The sequence below is a fragment of the Bos indicus x Bos taurus genome, chromosome 10 (genome assembly GCF_003369695.1).
Source record: "Bos indicus x Bos taurus breed Angus x Brahman F1 hybrid chromosome 10, Bos_hybrid_MaternalHap_v2.0, whole genome shotgun sequence".
In the NCBI taxonomy this organism is placed as follows: Eukaryota; Metazoa; Chordata; class Mammalia; order Artiodactyla; family Bovidae; genus Bos; species Bos indicus x Bos taurus.
Window position 1 is genome coordinate 76473742 of NC_040085.1, and position 21123 is coordinate 76494864.

At 39.7% G+C, this 21123-nt stretch overlaps 1 protein-coding gene across 6 annotated transcripts in view; it reads left to right on the plus strand.

The window, feature by feature from the left end:
* The window catches only part of PCNX1 (pecanex 1), a 184376-nt gene that overhangs the window by 141148 nt on the left and 22105 nt on the right, over positions 1–21123 (plus strand). For all 6 annotated transcript variants that reach the window (XM_027552305.1, XM_027552307.1, XM_027552306.1 and 3 more), the window contains 2 exons: positions 5544–5797; positions 7437–7667. In XM_027552305.1, coding sequence (XP_027408106.1) covers positions 5544–5797; positions 7437–7667 — 485 coding nt within the window. The remainder of the gene's footprint in view (positions 1–5543; positions 5798–7436; positions 7668–21123) is intronic.

The following is a 21123-nucleotide window of genomic DNA, read 5'->3' on the forward strand; positions in this document are numbered from 1 at the left end:
ACAAATGAAGCTATTTTTACACAGAAAATTGTGCATTCAGAAACATATGAGCTTGATGTTATCAATTGCTATAAAGTGAATGTCTTGTAGGCAGAAATGAAAACTTATTTCATAGGAATTGAAGGAGTCCTATTAGTGCACATGTATCCAACCTAGGGAACATTTGGACTGGAAAGTTCTTAGAGAAAGCATTCAAGCAGTGTTTTGATCTATTCTAAGAAGTACCATAGGTGTTTTTAACTTGAAACAGGAAATAAAGCATTTGTCAAAGCATTTGTCTAAATAGAGGATCAAATCAGACCTGTACCCTATAGCTTTATTTTTGCCATAGTATTGAATCAGGAAGTTTGCACCTTTTTCATGTAGTATCTTTGTTAATAAGCAAGTGCTTTTCTAAAGTTACTGCATTCATCAGAAATTAAGATTTTACTTGTGTAACTCTGAGGGTAGTAAATGTTAATGTTTGCTATTTATTTGTAATCCATTCTCTCTCTTTTTCAAAATGTCGTATTGTCTTATGATTTGTTCCTGACTCTCCATCAGAAGCTCAGAACCTTAATTCCGTCTCTTCTAGGATCTTAACCCACTGCTGTTCAAATTGAATGCAATTGGTCTCATCCAAAAGTTGGCACCCCCTCACCACTGCAGATACCACTGCTGTAACTTCACTTTCTTCTTAAATTGCTGGCACCTGAAGATTTCACCTTTGCTTTTTTAACTTTTTTTTTAACAAATATTTTGTGGGGAGGCTATTTTATCCAGCATTTCTGTGTGTGTGAATTGGAAAGGAGTCCTTCTTACTGCTCATTCCATCAGATTGGTCAGAAATGCTCCAAATCAAAAATTGATACAAAATTTCACTCTCCCAACCTTACTCTCTGGTACCAAATAGATTCAAATAAAATTTTGGATAAATCTTTTCCACCCAAACTCTCATTAAGAACAACTCAAATCATTTTGGGAATGCAGTACTCGTTAACTTTCTGAAAGTGAAAATGTTAGTCATTCAGTCATGTCCAACTCTTTGCAACCCCCTGAAATATAGCCTGCCAGGTTCCTCTTTCCATCGAATTCTCCAGGCCAAAGTACTGAAGTGAGTAGCCATTCCCTTCTCCAGGGGATCTTCCTGACCCAGGGATCAAACCTAGATCTCCCACATGACAGGCAGATTCTTTACCATCTGAGCCACCAGGGAAGCCCCATGTTATCTTCGGAACTCATGTTGAGTTTCAATAGCAAGAGGCCCCTGTAATTCTTCATTCAGCCATAGTGATTCTTTTTCTTACGGCAAATTCAGTTACGTCCTTTCCGTGGTTAAAATTATCAGTGGTTTTTCACTGGTGAAGGAAATCAAAGAGGACACTAATAGATGGAGAAATATACCATGTTCATGGATTGGAAGAATCAATATAGTGAAAATGAGTATACTACCCAAAGCAATTTATAGATTCAATGGAATCCCTATCAAGCTACCAACAGTATTCTTCACAGAGCTAGAACAAATAATTTCACAATTTGTATGGAAATATAAAAAACCTCGAATAGCCAAAGCGATCTTGAGAAAGAAGAATGGAACTGGAGGAATCAACCTACCTGACTTCAGGCTCTACTACAAAGCCACAGTTATCAAGACAGTATGGTACTGGCACAAAGACCGAAATATAGATCAATGGAACAAAATAGAAAGCCCAGAGATAAATCCACGCACATATGGACACCTTTGACAAAGGAGGCAAGAATATACAATGGATTAAAGACAATCTCTTTAACAAGTGGTGCTGGGAAATCTGGTCAACCACTTGTAAAAGAATGAAACTAGAGCACTTTCTAACACCATACACAAAAATAAACTCAAAATGGATTAAAGATCTAAACGTAAGACCAGAAACTATAAAACTCCTAGAGAAGAACGTAGGCAAAACACTCTCTGACATACATCACAGCAGGATCCTCTATGACCCACCTCCCAGAATATTGGAAATAAAAGCAAAAATAAACAAATGGGACCTAATTAACCTTAAAAGCTTCTGCACATCAAAGGAAACTATTAGCAAGGTGAAAAGACAGCCTTCAGAATGGGAGAAAATAATAGCAAATGAAGCAACTGACAAACAACTAATCTCAAAAATATACAAACAACTCCTACAGCTCAACTCCAGAAAAATAAATGACCCAATCAAAAAATGGGCCAAAGAACTAAATAGACATTTCTCCAAAGAAGACATACAGATGGCTAACAAACACATGAAAAGATGCTCAACATCACTCATTATCAGAGAAATGCAAATCAAAACCACCATGAGGTACCATTTCACACCAGTCAGAATGGCTGCGATCCAAAAGTCTACAAATAATAAATGCTGGAGAGGGTGTGGAGAAAAGGGAACCCTCTTACACTGTTGGTGGGAATGCAAACTAGTACAGCCACTATGGAGAACAGTGTGGAGATTCCTTAAAAAACTGGAAATAGAACTGCCTTATGATCCAGCAACCCCACTGCTGGGCATACACACTGAGGAAACCAGAAGGGAAAGAGACACGTGTACCCCAATGTTCATCGCAGCACTGTTTATAATAGCCAGGACATGGAAGCAACCTAGATGTCCATCAGCAGATGAATGGATAAGAAAGCAGTGGTACATATACACAATGGAGTATTACTCAGCCATTAAAAAGGATACATTTGAATCAGTTCTAATGAGGTGGATGAAACTGGAGCCTATTATACAGAGTGAAGTAAGCCAGAAGGAAAAACATCAATACAGTATACTAATGCATATATATGGAATTTAGAAAGATGGTAACAATAACCCAGTGTACGAGACAGCAAAAGAGACACTTATGTATAGAACAGTCTTATGGACTCTGTGGGAGAGGGAGAGGGTGGGAAGATTTGGGAGAATGACATTGAAACATGTAAAATATCATGTAAGAAACGAGTTGCCAGTCCAGGTTCAATGCACGATACTGGATGCTTGGGGCTGGTGCACTGGGACGACCCAGAGGGATGGTATGGGGAGGGAGGAGAGAGGAGGGTTCAGGATGTGGAACACATGTATACCTGTGGCGGATTCATTTTGATATTTGGCAAAACTAATACAATTATGTAAAGTTTTAAAAAAAAAATGTCAGTGGTTTTTTATTGCGTTTAAAGTAGAAATCAAACTCTCTAACATGTCCTACAGCAGCTGCAAGATCTGTCCTCTTCCAGTTTCTCCAGCTTACTTTATTATCACCCTTCTCATCCACTCTAGCCACACTGGCCTTCCTTCAGTGTCCTAGCTATGCTGAATTCTTTACTAAGACCTTCTTATCACTCTCCTTTTCCCCAGAAACTACCAGCCATCTCCTCTCCTCCCACCAATCTTCCACCTCTAGTTTCTTAATTATCTTTAATAATTAGAATAACTATTAGAATTCTAATTTTATATTTGTTTGTGTTTATTTGTTTTTAGTTTATTTCTTCTGTAGCCCAGGGGTTGGCAGGCTTTTTTCTGGAAAGAGCCAAGATAGTTAATAGTGTAGGCCATGCATATTGTAGCCATGCATATTCTCTGTTGTATGTTCTTTGATTTTTCTGTTAAAAAACCTTTTAAAAATACCAAAACCACTGTTAGCTTGAATTTGGCCCAGGGGTGTATTTTGTAAACCTTTGCTGTAGATTATAAAATTCTCAAGGACAGGAATCCTATCTGCTTCGTTTATCATTGTATATCCAGCGCCTCTCATAGCACACCTGACCTGCCTCTTGAGAAACCTGTATGCAGGTCAGGAAGCAATAGTTGGAACTGGACATGGAACAACAGACTGGTTCCAAATAGGAAAAGGAGTATGTCAAGGCTGTATATTGTCACCCTGCTTATTTAACTTATATGTAGAGTACATCATGAGAAACGCTGGACTGGAGGAAACACAAGCTGGAATCAAGATTGCTGGGAGAAATATCAATAACCTCAGATACGCAGATGATACCACCCTTGTGGCAGAAAGTGAAGAAGAACTAAAGAGCCTCTTGATGAAAGTGAAAGAGGACAGTGAAAAAGTTGGCTTAAAGCTCAACATTCAGAAAACGAAGATCATGGCATCCAGTCCCATCACTTCATGGGAAATAGATGGGGAAACAGTGGAAACAGTGACTGACTTTATTTTTCTGGGCTCCAAAATCACTGCAGATAGTGATTGCAGCCATGAAATTAAAAGATGCTTACTCCTTTGAAGGAAAGTTATGACCAACCTAGACAGCATATTCAAAAGCAGAGACATTACTTTACCAACAAAGGTCTGTCTAGTCAAGGCTATGGTTTTTCCAGTAGTCATGTATGGATGTGAGAGTTGGACTATAAAGAAAGCTGAGCGCCGAAGAATTGATGCTTTTGAACTTTGGTGTTGGAGAAGGCTCTTGAGTGTCCCTTGGACTGCAAGGAGATCCAACCAGTCCATCCTAAGGGAGATCACTCCTGGGTGTTCATTGGAAGGACTGATGTTGAAGCTGAAACTCCAATACTTTGGCCACCTGATGCGGAGAACTGACTCATTTGAAAAGACCCTGGTTCTCAGAAAGATTGAGGGCAGGAGGAGAAGGGGACAACAGAGGATTAGCTGGTTGGATGGCATCACCGACATGATGGACATGGGTTTGGATGGACTCCGGGAGTTGGTGATGGACAGGGAGGCCTGGCTGCGGTTCATGGGGTCACAAAGAGTCAGACACAACTCAGCGACTGAACTGAATTGGAGTGCTAAATGATATAGGTCATTAGCTTGGCCAGGCTTACCTCTTCAGTCTTATCATTCATCATACACCACCACCACCATCACCAAGTGGGGCTAAATTTCATGACATCTTTTTTTCTCAGAGTAGTTTTTCAAATATACATGTTGTATATGTTCTGTTTAAAATAAAAAATGTATTATAATGCCCCACTTATTTTTGTTATATGTAACTTTAATATATCCTGGAGAAGGAAATGGCAACCCACTCCAGTAGGTTACCATTCTTTCTTGCCTGGAAAATCTCATGGACAGAGGAACCTGGTAGGCTACAGTTCATGGGGTCCCAAAGAGTCGGACACAACTGAGTGACTTCACTCACTTCTCAACTTAATATATAGCTTTAAAATTAGCTATAATCACTCTGTAGTCCTTGTATAATGTAAGGAATTTACAGATTAAATGAAAGCAAGACCACAGAACAAAATAAAAATTAACATTAATGTGATGGATGATATTTTGTTGGCATAGATGGCTGTGGCTCTAATTCTTTATTTAACCCGACTTTCTGTTTTTATTTCACAAATTCTTAGACCCAAATGTGCTGGTACACATTCTGATTCTGCAGAAGATGAATGTATACTATGCCTCTCTTCAGGAGTGTGTGGCAGTTTGTTAATGGACAGTCTAAAGCAGATCCAACACATATTCTCAATTGCTATAAACTAAATGTGTTTTTATTTCAAAGTTTCTCATATCTTTGAAGCATTCTTTTTCCACTTCATGTTTTACCCATTTGCTATAAGAACTTTCTCTCTTTCTGTCTGTCTAAGGTACTTACTGTCAACAACGGGAAGTGGAGGCCATTACTGAAGGTGTTGAGGAAGATGAAGGATTTTGCTGTTGTGAACCTGGCCATATTCCTCATGTGCTTTCATTTAACGCTGCATTTAGCCAGCGCTGGCTAGCTTGGGAAGTGATAGTCACCAAGTATATTCTGGAGGGTTATAGCATCACTGACAATAGTGCTGCTTCTATGCTTCAAGTCTTTGATCTTCGGAAAGTACTCACCACTTACTATGTCAAGGTAAGGGTATATGCCTCTTTAGAGCTTCTGGTGTCAGAGGCTCTTCTTTAAAAAAAAAAAAAAAATATATATATATATATATATATAGTTTTAACTTGTGTTTTGCTTTTTCATAGCAATAGAAATTTTCTAGTATCCAATACAGTTAGTAAATTATACCTATGAAGATCTTGCCGTTTCTTTCTTCAGTGGAACTTACTACATTTGTTCATTAATATCAATAAAAACTATTATCTGTAGCACATCTCTTGTAGGCACTGTATTAAAGAATACACGCACACATGCATGCATGTATACATACGCCTGTGTATCTCTTAGCTAATTCTCTAAAGGAATATTACATTCCTGTTCTACAAATAAACAAGTTATGGATCAAAAGTTAACGTGGTCACAGTCCTCTAACTAGCAAGTGAAATCATGGATTTAGAACCCAGGTTTGACTGACTCCTTAGCCCTTGCTGTTAACCACTGCTTTCAGAAATCTGAATGAAAGTATTGTATCATTTGGGAGGACCCCCAAAATACCATCACATTTGACACCAACTGGAATTTCAGGATCTCTGAGACCACAGTCAGGTTCATTAATTTGCTAGAAGAACCCTCAGAACTCAGCAAAGCCATCATCCTCGTGGTTAGAGTGTATTACAGTGGAAGGATACAGAGTACAGTCTGCCCAGGAAAGAAGCACATAGGGCAGAGTCTAGAGACCCTAAGGCGTGAACTTGCAGTTGTCCTCTCCCAGTGGACTTGTGCAGACAATGTTTATTCCTCCCAGAAACAACTGAGGCAATCAATACCTTCAGAGTGTTGCCAGCCAAGGATGCTCACTTGAGCCTCAGTGTGCAGAGTTTTTATTGACACACAACCATTTAGACTTGCTCGACCATCCACATCACCAGCCTTAATCTCCAGATCCTCTAGAGTTCATGGTTCTAAGCCTCCAGGTAAATAAAGACTCTCTTATGAGACAGGACATTGCAAGGGATTAGAGTTGAACTCCCAGAACCCAAGTGCAAAGGCCAAACCTCTCTTTGAGCAAGGTTAGTTTTTACTGCACAGGTATCCTGTTTTTTGCTAAAAATTTCACAGATATACAACATGGTTATCGCTAGAGGTTTATAGGCAAAGCCAGCATTTTCAAGAGGAAAACATATGCTAAATCTTCATGATTCATGTGTTACTACTTATGTGTACCAACTTATTTGCATTGATTGGTTGGATTGAAGTCTGAATCTTCTGTTTAATTAATATTTGGTTAAACCCAACCTCAGGAAGCTAAAAGAGATTGAATTTACAACATTTTTATTAATAACGTATGTGTGTGTGGCCTTTCCTATCTCTAAATATGTGTTTCTATTGCTTTATTAGTTATATTTTTATAAGTTGACGTAGGATCACAAGATAGCTTAATAGTTCTGTGAGAAATTTCTCAAAATAAATGCACCACAGTAAAGGTTTTTCACCTCTTAAGAGATCATAAATTCAGTAGATTGGAATTGTTTTTAGACTATTTTAAAGTTAGTAAACTAATGTTACTTTGATTCATATTATCAGTATAAACAATTTAATGAGATATTGGTGTTAATTCAGATTGTGATTTAGCCTGAGGTGTTTTTTTTTAAATCTTTTTTCTCATTAGGGTATCATTTATTATGTTACAACCTCTTCTAAACTAGAGGAATGGCTAGCTAATGAGACGATGCAGGAAGGACTGCGTCTGTGTGCAGATCGAAATTATGTTGATGTGGATCCAACATTTAATCCAAACATTGATGAAGACTATGACCATCGACTGGCAGGCATATCCAGGGAGAGTTTCTGTGTGATTTACCTCAGCTGGATAGAGTACTGCTCTTCCCGAAGAGCAAAGGTGGGTGATTTACCTCAGCTGGATAGAGTACTGCTCTTCCCGAAGAGCAAAGGTGGGTGATTTACCTCAGCTGGATAGAGTACAGCTTTTCCCAAAGAGCAAAGGTGGGTGATTTACCTCAGCTGGATGGAGTACTGCTCTTCCCGAAGAGCAAAGGTGGATGATTTACCTCAGCTGGATAGAGTATAGCTCTTCCCAAAGAGCAAAGGTAGGGGTTTCTTTGTTTCGTTTATAACTCTCTGAGTCTGTTTTGCCAAAGAGGAGAGAATACCTCTATTTGTTATTATGTCAGTTTTTCTAGATTTTCTTCTTTCAAACTATCTGCATAAGAGGACCTTTGTGGTTCATAATGGTTGGGCCAAACCAGCTCTATCAGAGCAGATTAGAAAGAGAAGCCTCCCTCGTTCTCTCACCTGCAATGTCACAGTCTCACTGTCTAAATATCACCGCCTCTGCCTCTGCATGCACATACATATAGGTTGTAGATCACATGCAGAACCTTCTTAAAGACTGCATTTTGGAGCACCCCCAGCCCCAAGTCCTCAAACACACGTACTAAACTTATGGATAATTTAATATCTTTGTCCCAAATCCAAAGTCCAGACCAGTGTTAATAGAATCTTCTGCAATGATGGGAACATTCTATGTTGTTCTAGTATCATAACTACTAACCCCCCACATATGGTGGATTATGAGACACTTGAAATGTAGTCAGTATGACTAAGGAAATGAATTTTTAAGTTTTATTTAATTTTAATTGATTTAAATTTAATAACTCATATAGGATAATGACTACTGTACTGGACAGTATTCATCTAGATTATTGACTTTAAAATGTTAACATGGATAAAAATGATGTAATAATGAGTAAAAACATAGGTTCCTGGGCCTTGCCTGTGAGATTCTAATTCTGTGAGTCTAGGCTGGGAACCCAAAATCTGTATCATGCTGGGTGATTGTACTTCAGGTGGTTCCTAATCCACACTTCAGAACAACTTGTCTTATCCTAAAGGAAAGGTGAGTTGTAGACTTCTCCAACTACTGTTTTCCTGCTAGGTCTCATGGCTCTTGTGGCAGTGTTGCTCCTTCTGATTAGACCCCATGTACCATAACCACAGTAGCAAGGCCTGTGATTCCAAAAGCTAACTCCTCTATCACTATTGCTTCCCAAGCAAAAGTCTTGTGTAGTTGAACAGGATTATTCTGTATCATGGAGCACAGGGAGCCGGTTTGACAACCAGTGCCTTTATTGTGGTCTGGGGTGTACACGCTGATGGACTTTAAGTGTAATACTTTCTTTTACAGCTAGTCAATTAGAGTAAGGCACTCCATCATATCAGCCCATTTCTCTTTGCTTCATCAATAAGAAAGGGAGCATCCTATAATTCCCCTCCGAACAGTGACCTTTGAGCTTTTATATTGGATGCACAGTAGATACTGAGCAGAGTAGCATATTTTTAAATAGAATAAAATAACCTCATAAGAGCTCAGAAAAAGGGTCAGTGGACAATGTCTGGAAATGGAGGACCTCAAAGCTTACCGTCTCTTAACGTGCAGTTTGTGTGGTTTTTTTTGTTTTGTTTTGTTTTTTCCCATAAATGAAATAATACTTAAAATGCTTTGCATGCTACTCTCAAATCCTTGGACTTATTTCTTGGGGCAACAGGAGACAGGGAGTGATCGTATTATTCAAATAGCCTTTCTCTGGCTTAGACTATATTGGTTACTTTTGTTTTGTTTAACTGTGGTCGTCTGGGCTAGGAGCTCATTGTCTTCCCACTCAGAAACAGGCTTCATTCTTTCTAAATTTAAGGAGTACGTAATCTCTTAGAGATTATTGCTGAGGTCATGGATATATAATAGCTCAAGGAAGTCATTCTCTTAATTCCTAATAAGTCATATTCAAAAGGTTTACCTCCAAACTTGGGTATCTCCAGTCTCTTCTGAGAGCTTTCTATCCCTAGGTCATTATGGCTTATAGTCTACTATTGTAGTCCCCTTTAGAAGAAAATTGTCAGGAAAGATAATTCCTTCATGCTCCCGTTTTTTTAAATTGAACAATGTTATCCCTACCTCCTTAGAACCATGCATTCTGTTTTCTGAGTTATGTCTGGAAGAGCCTCTTCCCAGGGAAGTTAGTTAAAACAGAAAGGTTTGCTGACTCTAGATTGTTGTACCCTCACTTGAATGTTAATAAAGTTGCCTTCAGACATTTTCCCCCCATCAGATCAGATCAGATCAGATCAGTCACTGAGTCGTGTCCGATTCTCTGCGACCCCATGAATCGCAGCACTCCAGGCCTCCCTGTCCATCACCAACTCCCAGAGTTCACTCAGACTCACGTCCATCGAGTCAGTGATGCCATCCAGCCATCTCATCCTCTGTCATCCCCTTCTCCTCCTGCCCCCAATCCCTCCCAGCATCAGAGTCTTTTCCAGTGAGTCAACTCTTCGCATGAGGTGGCCAAAGTACTGGAGTTTCAGCTTTAGCATCATTCCTTCCAAAGAAATCCCAGGGCTGATCTCCTTCAGAATGGACTGGTTGGATCTCCTTGCAGTCCAAGGGACTCTCAAGAGTCTTCTCGAACACCACAGTTCAAAAGCATCAGTTCTTCAGCGCTCAGATAGTTTTCTGAGTTGCATGTTGTACCAAAATAAAAACTCATTCTTTCCACCTTCTCTCATTATATGTATTCTTAGGGGAAATAATCTTTCATACAATAGCTGTACCCGTCTTCTAGAGCTTGAAATAATGTTTTTTGTAAGTGTGGCCCTGGATTTACTCATTAAAACCACCTGGAACACTAGACTGCAAGGATTCTTCAAGCAAAGCTTGACTTTGCTTCCTGCTTCTTAAATGACTGTAGTTTTCTTTCATCTTTCTTAGTGTTAGCAACCAGTCTGAGAATTTCTAATTCAGTTGAGGATATAAGACACATGCCTTCTCCAACCATAACAAAATAGAGCTACTATGGTTGAACCAATTCTTTTTTTCCTTTGAGTACATTAGCAATGCGGCTACACTTCCTCTGTCTTGCATTGTTTCTGATGAGATGTCTGTAGTCATTCTTATCTTTGCTGTTCTGTACAAATAATAAAGGCACACCTCAGAGAGATGGCAGATAACCACGATAAAGCAAATAACACAGTAAAGCAAGTCACATGAATTGTTTGGTTTCCAAAACAGTTGTAAATATTATGTTTACATTTTACTAAGTGCCCTTTTAGGCTGTTTGCATCAGATGACCAGTATCTTGGACATGTGATGCAAATGGCTGACTCATTGGAAAAAAATCCCTGATGCTGGGAAACATTGAGAGCAGAAGGAGACGGTGGTCAAAGGATGAGATGGCTGGATGGAATCACCAGTGCGGTGGATGTGAACTCGGGCAAACTTCAGGAGATGGTGAGGGACAGGGAGGCCTGGTGTGCTTCAGTCCATGGGATCACAAAGAGCTGGACACAACTGGGCAACTAAACAACATATCAAGTGTGTGATTACATTATGTAAAAAATGTGATGATGTACATTACTTAATTTAAAAATACTTTATTGCTTAAAAAATGCTAGTCATCATCTGAGCCTTCAGCAAGTCATAATCTTTTTGCCCGTGGATGGTTTGAAATATTTTGAGAATTACCAAAATGTGACCTAGGGACATAAAGTGAGCAAGTGCTATTAGAAAAAATGGTGCCAATAGACCTGCTTGAAACAAGATTGCCACAAACCTTCAGATTAAAAAAAAAAGTATCTGCAAAGCACAATAAAGCAAAGTGCAATAAAATACCATATACTGGTATGTGTCATGTAATAATGTGGTTCCTCCCCCCCACTGGCTCATTTTTAAGATTTTTCTCTTCATCACTAGTTTAAGCAGTTTATGCTGTTTTCTTCATGTTTCTTGTTCTTGGAATTCATTGAACTGCTTGAATTCCTAGGTGGGTATCATTTTCATCAGATTTGGGAATATTTCACTTATTGTTTTCTCAAAATGTTTTTCTATTTTCCTCCTTCCCTTTGTGGGGGAACACCAATTAAATGTAATATAAATTACATTTATATTAGGCTGCCTAAAGTTGTTCTCTGACTACTGATGCTCTGTGGGTTTTTTTTTTCAGTCTTTGTCTCTGTGTTTAATTTTGTGTAATTTCTGTTGATATATTTTTAGATCATTTATTTTTTCTCTTCTGCATTAATCTCATCCAGTATATTTTTTTCTATTCTCAGACAGTCCATTTTTTTCTTTTTTAATCTCCTGAGGTTTAATTTGTGTCTTTTATATAGACCTTCCATGTCTCTACTTAGCACCCTATCACTCCTCTGTCTTTTTGAATGTATGGAATACAGTTATAATAGCTCTTTCAATATCCTTGTTGACTAATTCTAACATCTGTATCATTTCTGGGTCAATTTTGATTGATTATTTTTCTAATTGTGGGTTCTATCTTCCTGCTACTTTTGCATGCCTGACAATTTTTGATTGAGTGCTAGACTTTGTGAATTTTGCCTTGATGAGGCTGGATATTTTTGTATTCCTATATTTTTTTCTTTAAGTTTTTTTTTTTTTTTTTAATGTCAGTTCAGTTGCTCAGTCGTGTCCGACTCTTTGCGACCCCATGAATTGCAGCACGCCAGGCCTCCCTGTCCATCACCAACTCCTGGAGTTCACCCAGACTCACGTCCACTGAGTCAGTGATGCCATCCAGCCATCTCATCCTCTGTCGTCCCCTTCTCCTCCTGCCCCCAATCCCTCCCAGAATCAGAGTCTTTTCCAATGAGTCAACTCTTCGCATGAGGTGGCCGAAGTACTGGAGTTTCAACTTTAGCATCATTCCTTCCAAAGAAATCCCAGGGCTGATCTCCTTCAGAATGGACTGGTTGGATCTCCTTGCAGTCCAAGGGACTCTCAAGAGTCTTCTCTAACACCACAGTTCAAAAGCTTCAATTATTTGGCGCTCAGCCTTCTTCACAGTCGAACTCTCACATCCATACATGACCACAGTAAAAACCATAGCCTTGACTAGATGGACCTTTGTTGGCAAAGTAATGTCTCTGCTTTTGAATAATGCTATCTAGGTTGGTCATAAGTTTCCTTCCAAGGAGTAAGCGTCTTTTAATTTCATGGCTGCAGTCACCATCTGCAGTGATTTTGGAGCCCAGAAAAATAAAGTCTGACACTGTTTCCCCATCTATTTCCCATGAAGTGATGGGGCCAGATGCCATGATCTTCGTTTTCTGAATGTTGAGCTTTAAGCCAACTTTTTCACTCTCCTCTTTGACTTTCATCAAGAGGCTTTTTAGTTCCTCTTCACTTTCTGCCATAAGGGTGGTGTCATCTGCATATCTGACGTTATTGCTATTTCTCCCGGCAATCTTGATTCCAGCTTGTGCTTCTTCCAGCCCAGCATTTCTCATGATATACTCTGCATATAAGTTAAATAAGCAGGGTGACAATATACAGCCTTGACATACTCCCTTTCATATTTGGAACCAGTCTGTTGTTCCATGTCCAGTTCTAACTGTTGCTTCCTGACCTGCATACAAATTTCTCAAGAGACAGATCAGGTGGTGTGGTATTCCCATCTCTTTCAGAATTTTCCACAGTTTCTTGTGATCCACACACTCAAAGGCTTTGGCATAGTCAAGAAAGCAGAAATAGATGTTTTTCTGGAACTCTCTTGCTTTTTCCATGATCCAGCGGATGTTGGCAATTTGATCTCTGGTTCCTCTGCCTTTTCTAAAACCAGCTTGAACATCAGGAAGTTCACAGTTCTCATATTATTGCTGAAGCCTGGCTTGGAGAATTTTGAGCATTACTTTACTAGCGTGTGAGATGAGTGCAATTGTGTGGTAGTTTGAGCATTCTTTGGCATTGCCTTTCTTTGGGATTGGAAGGAAAACTGACCTTTTCCAGTCCTGTGGCCACTGCTGAGTTTTCCAAATTTGCTGGCATATTGAGTGCAGCACTTTCACAGCATCATCTTTAAGGATTTGGAATAGCTCAACTGGAATTCCATCACTTCCACTAGCTTTGTTTGTAGTGATGCTTTCTAAGGCCCACTTGACTTCACATTCCAGGATGTCTGGCTCTAGGTCAGTGATCACACCATCGTGATTATCTGGGTCGTGAAGATCTTTTTTGTACAGTTCTTCTGTGTATTCTTGCCACCTCTTCTTAATTTCTGCTTCTGATAGGTCCATACCATTTCTATCCTTTATCGAGCCCATCTTTTCATGAAATGTTCCCTTCGTATCCCTAATTCCCTTGAAGAGATCTCTAGTCTTTCCCATTCTGTTGTTTTCCTCTGTTTCTTTGCATTGATCACTGAAGAAGGCTTTCTTATCTCTTCTTGCTATTCTTTGGAACTCTGCATTCCGATGCTTATATCTTTCCTTTTCTCTTTTGCTTTTCGCTTCTCTTCTTTTCACAGCTATTTGTAAGGCCTCCCCAGACAGCCATTTTGCTTTTTTGCATCTCTTTTCCATGGGGATGGTCTTGATCCCTGTCTCCTGTACAGTGTCACGAACCTCATTCCATAGTTCATCAGGCAGTCTATCTATCAGATCTAGGCCCTTAAATCTAGTTCTCATTTCCACTGTATAATCATAAGGGATTTGATTTAGGTCATACCTGAATGGTCTAGTGGTTTTCCCTACTTTCTTCAATTTCAGTCTGAATTTGGCTGATCTGAACCACAGTCAGCTCCCGGTCTTGTTTTTGCTGACTGTATAGAGCTTCTCCATCTTTGGCTGCAAAGAATATAATCAGTCTGATTTCGGTGTTGACCATCTGGTAATGTCCATATGTAGAGTCTTCTCTTGTGTTGTTGGAAGAGGGTGTTTGTTATGACCAGTGCATTTTCTTGGCAAAACTCTATTAGTCTTTGCTCTGCTTCATTCCGTATTCCAAGGCCAAATTTGCCTGTTACTCCAGGTGTTTCTTGACTTCCTACTTTTGCATTCCAGTCCCCTATAATGAAAAGGACATCTTTTTTGGGTGTTAGTTCTAAAAGGTCTTGTAGGTTTTCATAGAATTGTTCAACTTCAGCTTCTTCAGCATTACTGGTTGGGGCGTAGACTTCGATTACTGTGATATTGAATGGTTTGCCTTGGAAATGAACAGAGATCATTCTGTCGTTTTTGAGATTGCATCCAAGTACTGCATTTTGGACTCTCTTGTTGACCATGATGGCTACTCCATTTCTTCTGAGAGATTCCTGCCCGCAGTAGTAGATATAATCGTCATCTGAGTTAAATTCACGCATTCCAGTCCATTTCAGTTCGCTGATTCCTAGAATGTCGACATTCACCCTTGCCATCTCTTGTTTGGCCACTTCCAATTTGCCTTGATTCATGGACCTGACATTCCAGGTTCCTATGCAATATTGCTCTTTATAGCATTGGACCTTGCTTCTATCACCAGTCACATCCACAGCTGGGTATTGTTTTTGCTTTGGCTCCATCCCTTCATTCTTTCTGGAGTTATTTCTCCACTGATCTCCAGTAGCATATTGGGCACCTGCTGACCTGGGGAGTTCCTCTTTCAGTATCCTATCATTTTGCCTTTTCATACTGTTCATGGGGTTCTCAAGGCAAGAATACTGAAGTGGTTTGCCATTCCCTTCTCCAGTGGACCACATTCTGTCAGATCTCTCCACCATGACCCGCCCATCTTGGGTTGCCCCACGGGCATGGCTTAGTTTCATTGAGTTAGACAAGGCTGTGGTCCTAGTGTGATTAGATTGACTAGTTTTCTGTGAGTATGGTTTCAGTGCGTTGGCCCTCTGATGCCCTCTTGCAACACCTGCTGTCTTACTTGGGTTTCTGTTACCTTGGGCATGGGGTATCTCTTCACGGCTGCTCCAGCAAAGTGCAGCCATTGCTCCGTACCTTGGACGAGGGGTATCTCCTCACCGCCGCCATTCCTGACCTTCAGCGTGGGATAGCTCCTCTAGGCCCTCCTGTGCCCGCGCAGCCACAGCTCCTTGGACGTGGGGTTGGTCCTCCCGGCCACCGCCCCTGGCCTCGGGCATGGGGGCGTGGGGTAGCCCCTCCCGCCCTCCGCCCCTGGCCTTGGGCTTAGGGGCGTGGGGTATCTATTCTCGTCGCCGCCCCTGACCTCGGACGCTAGGTATCTCCTTTTGCCGCCCCCCCTGACCTCGGATGTGGGGTAGACAGAAGAATTGTACAAAAAAGATCTTCACGACCCAGATAATCACGATGGTGTGATTACTGACCTAGAGCCAGACATCCTGGAATGTGAAGTCAAGTGGGCCTTAGAAAGCATCACTACGAACAAAGCTAGTGGAGGTGATGGAATTCCAGTTGAGCTATTCCAAATCCTTAAAGATGATGCTGTGGAAGTGCTGCACTCAATATGCCAGCAAATTTGGAAAACTCAGCAGTGGCCACAGGACTGGAAAAGGTCAGTTTTCATTCTAATCCCAAAGAAAGGCAATGCCAAAGAATGCTCAAACTACCACACAATTGCACTCATCTCACACGCTAGTAAAGTAATGCTCAAAATTCTCCAAGCCAGGCTTCAGCAATGTGTGAATCGTGAACTTCCTGATGTTCAAGCTGGTTTTAGAAAAGGCAGAGGAACCAGAGATCAAATATCCAACATCCGCTAGATTATAGAAAAAGCAAGAGAGTTCCAGAAAAACATCTATTTCTGCTTTCTTGACTATGCCAAAGCCTTTGACTGTGTGGATCACAAGAAACTGTGGAAAATTCTGAAAGAGATGGGAATACCACACCACCTGATCTGTCTCTTGAGAAATTTGTATGCAGTTTCAGGAATCAATGGTTACAACTGGACATGGAAGAACAGACTGGTTCCAAATATGAAAAGGAGTATGTCAAGGCTGTATATTGTCACCCTGTTTATTTAACTTAAATGCAGAGTACATCATGAGAAACGCTGGACTGGAAGAAACACAAACTGGAATCAAAATTGCCGGGAGAAATAGCAATAACGTCAGATATGCAGATAACACCACCCTTATGGCAGAAAGTGAAGAAGAACTAAAAAGCCTCTTGATGAAAGTGAAAGTGGAGAGTGAAAAAGTTGGCTTAAAGCTTAACATTCAGAAAACGAAGATCATGGCATCTGGTCCCATCACTTCATGGGAAATAGATTGGGAAACAGTGGAAACAGTGTCAGACTTTATTTTTCTGGGCTCCAAAATCACTGCAGATGGTGACTGCAGCCATGAAATTAAAAGACGCTTACTCCTTGGAAGGAAAGTTATGACCAACCTAGACAGCATATTCAAAAGCAGAGATATTACTTTGTCAACAAAAGTCCATCTAGTCAAGGCAATGGTTTTTCCTGTGGTCATGTATGGATGTGAGAGTTGGACTGTGAAGAAGGCTGAGCGCCGAAGAATTGAAGCTTTTGAACTGTGGTGTTGGAGAAGACTCTTGAGAGTCCCTTGGACTGCAAGGAGATCCAACCAGTCCATTCGGAAGGAGATCAGCACTGGGATTTCTTTGGAAGGAATGATGCTAAAGTTGAAACTCCAGTACTTCGGCCACCTCATGCGAAGAGTTGACTCATTGGAAAAGACTCTGATACTGGGAGGGATTGGGGGCAGGAGGAGAAGGGGACGGCAGAAGATGAGATGGCTGGATGGCATCACTGACTTGATGGACGTGAGCCTGAGTGAACTCCGGGAGTTGGTGATGGACAGGGAGGCCTGGCGTGCTTCGATTCATGGGGTCGCAAAGAGTCGGACACGACTGAGCGACTGATCTGATCTGATCTGATGGTGGTTTTATTCCTAGTTTTTTAAGGAATCTCCATGCCATCTTCCATAGTGTCTGTATCAATTTACATTCCCACCAACAGTGCAAAGGTGTTCCCTTTTCTCCACACCCTCTCCATCATTTATTGTTTATAGACTTTTTGATGATGGCCATTTCATGTGTTTGTTAGTCATCTGTATTTCTTCTTTGGAGAAATGTCTGTTAAGGTCTTTTTCTCACTTTTTGATTGGGTTGTTTGTTTCTCTGCTATTGAGTTGTATGAGCTGCTTGTATATTTTGGCAATTAATCCTTTGTCAGTTCTTTCATTTGCTATTATTTTCTCCCATTCAGAGGAGAAAATAATGTCTTTTCACCTTGCTTAGTTTTGTTTGCTGTGCAAAAGCTTTTAAGTTTAATCAGGTCCCACTTGTTTACTTTTGTTTTTATTTCTGTTACTCTAGGAGGTGGATCATAGAGGATCTTGCTTTGATTTATGTCATCAACAGTTCTGCCTATGTTTTCCTCTAAGAGTTTTATAGTTTCTGGTCTTATATTTAGGTCTTTAATTCATTTTAAGTTTATCTTTGTGTGTGGTGTTAGGAAGTGTTCTAATTTCATTCTTTTACGTGTAGCTGTCCTGTTTTCCCAGCACCATTTTATTGAAGAGGCTGTCTTTGCCCCATTGTATATTCTTGCCTCCTTTGTCAAAAATAAGGTCCCCATAGTTGCCTGGGTTTATTTCTGGGCTTTCTATCTTATTTCATTGTTCTATATCTGTGTTTGTGCCAGTGCCAAACTGTCTTGATGACTCTAGCTTTGTAGTATAATCTGAAGTCAGGAAGGTTGATTCCTCCAGCTCCATTCTTCTTTCTCAGGACTGCTTTGGCTATTCAGGGTCTTTTGTGTTACATATGAATTGTGAAATTTTTTGTTCTAGTTCTGTGAAAAATGCCATTGGCAATTTGATAGGGATCACATTGAATCTGTAGATTGCGTTTGGTTGTATAGTCATTTTCACAATATTGATTCTTCCTACCTAGGAACATGGAATATCTCTCCGTCTGTTTATGTCCCCATTGATTTCTTTCATTAGTGTCTTATAATTCTCTGCATACAGTTCTTTTGTCTTCTTAGGTAAGTTTATTCCTAGATATTTACTTTTGTTGTTGTTGTTGCAGTGGTGAATGGGATTGATTCCTTAATTTCTCTTTCTGATTTTTCATTGTTAGTATATAGAAATGCAAGTGATTTCTGTGTATTGACTTTGTATCCTGCCACTTTGCTAAATTCACTGATTAGCTCTAGTAATTTTCTGATACTATCTTTAGGGTTTTCTATGTACAGTATCATGTCATCTGCAAATAGTGAGAACTTTACTTCTTCTTTTCCAATCTGAATTCCTTTTATTTCTTTTTCTTCTCTGATTGCTGTAGCTGGGACTTCCAGTGCTATGTTGAATAATAGTGGGGAAAGTGGACACCCTTGTCTTGTTCCTGATCTTAGGGAGAATGTTTTCAGTTTTTCACCATTGAGAATATTTGCTGTAGGCTTATCACATATGGCCTTTACTATGTTGAGGTAAAGGAGATCAGTCCTGGGTGTTCGTTGGAAGGACTGATGCTGAAGCTGAAACTCCAATACCTCATGTGAAGAGTTGAATCATTGGAAAAGACTCTGATGCTGGGAGGGATTGGGGGCAGGAGGAGAAGGAGACGACAGAGGATGAGATGGCTGGATGGCATCACCAACTTGATGGACATGAGTTTTAGTGAACTCCGGGAGTTGGTGATGGACAGGGAGGCCTGGTGTGCTGCGATTCATGGGGTCACAAAGAGTCAGACACGACTGAGCGACTAAACTGAACTGATGTTGAGGTAGGTTCCTTCTGTGCCCATTTTTTGGAGAGTTTTAATCATAAATGGGTACTAAATTTTGCCAAAGGCTTTTTCTGCATCTATTGAGATTATCATATGGTTTTTATCTTTCAATTTGTTAATGTGGTGTATCACATTGATTGATTTATATATATTGAAGAATCCTTGCATCCCTGGAATAAACCCAACTTGATTATGGTGTATGAGCTTTTTGATGTGGTACTAAATTCTGTTTGCTAAAATTTTGTTGAGGATTTTTGCATCTATGTTCATCAGTGATACTGGCCTGTAGTTTTCTTGTGTTGTTTTTGTCTGGTTTTGGTATCAAGATGATGGTGGCCTCATAGAATGAGTTTGGAAGTGTTCCTTCCTCTGCGATTGAAGGATAGGCATTAGTTTTTCTCTAAATGTTTGGTAGAATTCTCCTGTGAAGCCATGTGGTCCTGGGCTTTTGTTTTTTGGGAGATTTTTTTATCACAGCTTCAATTTCAGTGCTTATAACTCGATTGTTCATAATTTCTATTTCTTCCTGGTTCAGTCTTGGAAGGTTGAACTTTTCTAAGAATCTGTCCATTTCTTCCAGGTTATCTATTTTATTGCCATATAGTTGTTCATAATAGTCTCTTATAATTGTTTGTATTTCTACATTGTCTGTTGTAACCTCTCCTTTTTCATTTCTGATTTTGTTGATTTGATTCTTCTCTTTTTTTCCTGATAAGTCTGGCTAAAGTTTTGTCAATTGTGTTTATTCGCTCAAAGAACCAGCTTTTAGTTTTATTAACCTTTACTATTGTTTCTTTCATTTCTTTTTCATTTATTTCTGCTCACATCTTTATGATATCTTTCCTTCTGCTAATTTTGGGGGTTTTTTGTTCTTCTTTTCCCAGTTGTTTTAGGTGTAAAGTTAGGTTGTCTATTCAGTGTTTTTCTTGTTTCTTGAGGTAGGATTGTACCACTACAGACTTCCCTCTTAGAACTGCTTTTGCTGCATCCCATAGGTTTTGAGTTGTGTTTTCATTGTCATTTGTTTCTAGAAATATTTTTATTTCCCTTTTGATTTCTTCAGTAACCTATTGGTTATTTAGAAACGTGTTGTTTAATCTCCATGTGTTTTTGTTTCTTATTGTTTTTTTTCTTGTAATTGATAATCTAGTCTCATAACGTTGTGGTCAGAGAAGATACCTGATAGGATTTCGGTTTTCTTACATTTACTGAGGTTTGGTTTGTGACCCAAGATGTGTTCTATCCTGGAGAATGTTGCATGTGCACTTAAGATGTATTCTGCATTTGGATAGAATGTCCTGAAGATGTCAATGAGATCCATCTCATCTAATGTGTCATTTAAAACTTGTGTTTCTTATTAATTTTCTGTTTTGATGATCTGACCATTGATACAAGTTGGATGTTAAAGTCTCCTACTATCATTGTGTTACTGTCAGTTTCTCCTTTTCTGTCTGTTAGTGTTTGTCTTATGTATTGAGGTGCTCCTCTGCTGGGTGCATAGATATTTACAGTTGTTATGTCTTCCTCTTGGATTGATCCCTCCATCATTTTGTAGTGGCCTTCCTTATCTCTTGTAATCTTTATTTTAAGGTCTATTTTGTCTGATATGAGGATTGCTATTCCAGCTTTCTTTTGCTTCCCATTTGCATGGAATATATTTTTCCATCCTCTCACTTTCAGTCTGTATGTGTCTTTAGGTCTGAAGTGGGTTTCTTGAAAACAGCATAAAAATGGGTCTTGTTTTTGTATCCATTCAGCCAGTCTGTGTCTTTCGGTTGGAGCATTTAATCTATTTACATTTAAAGTAATTATTGATATATACGTTCCTA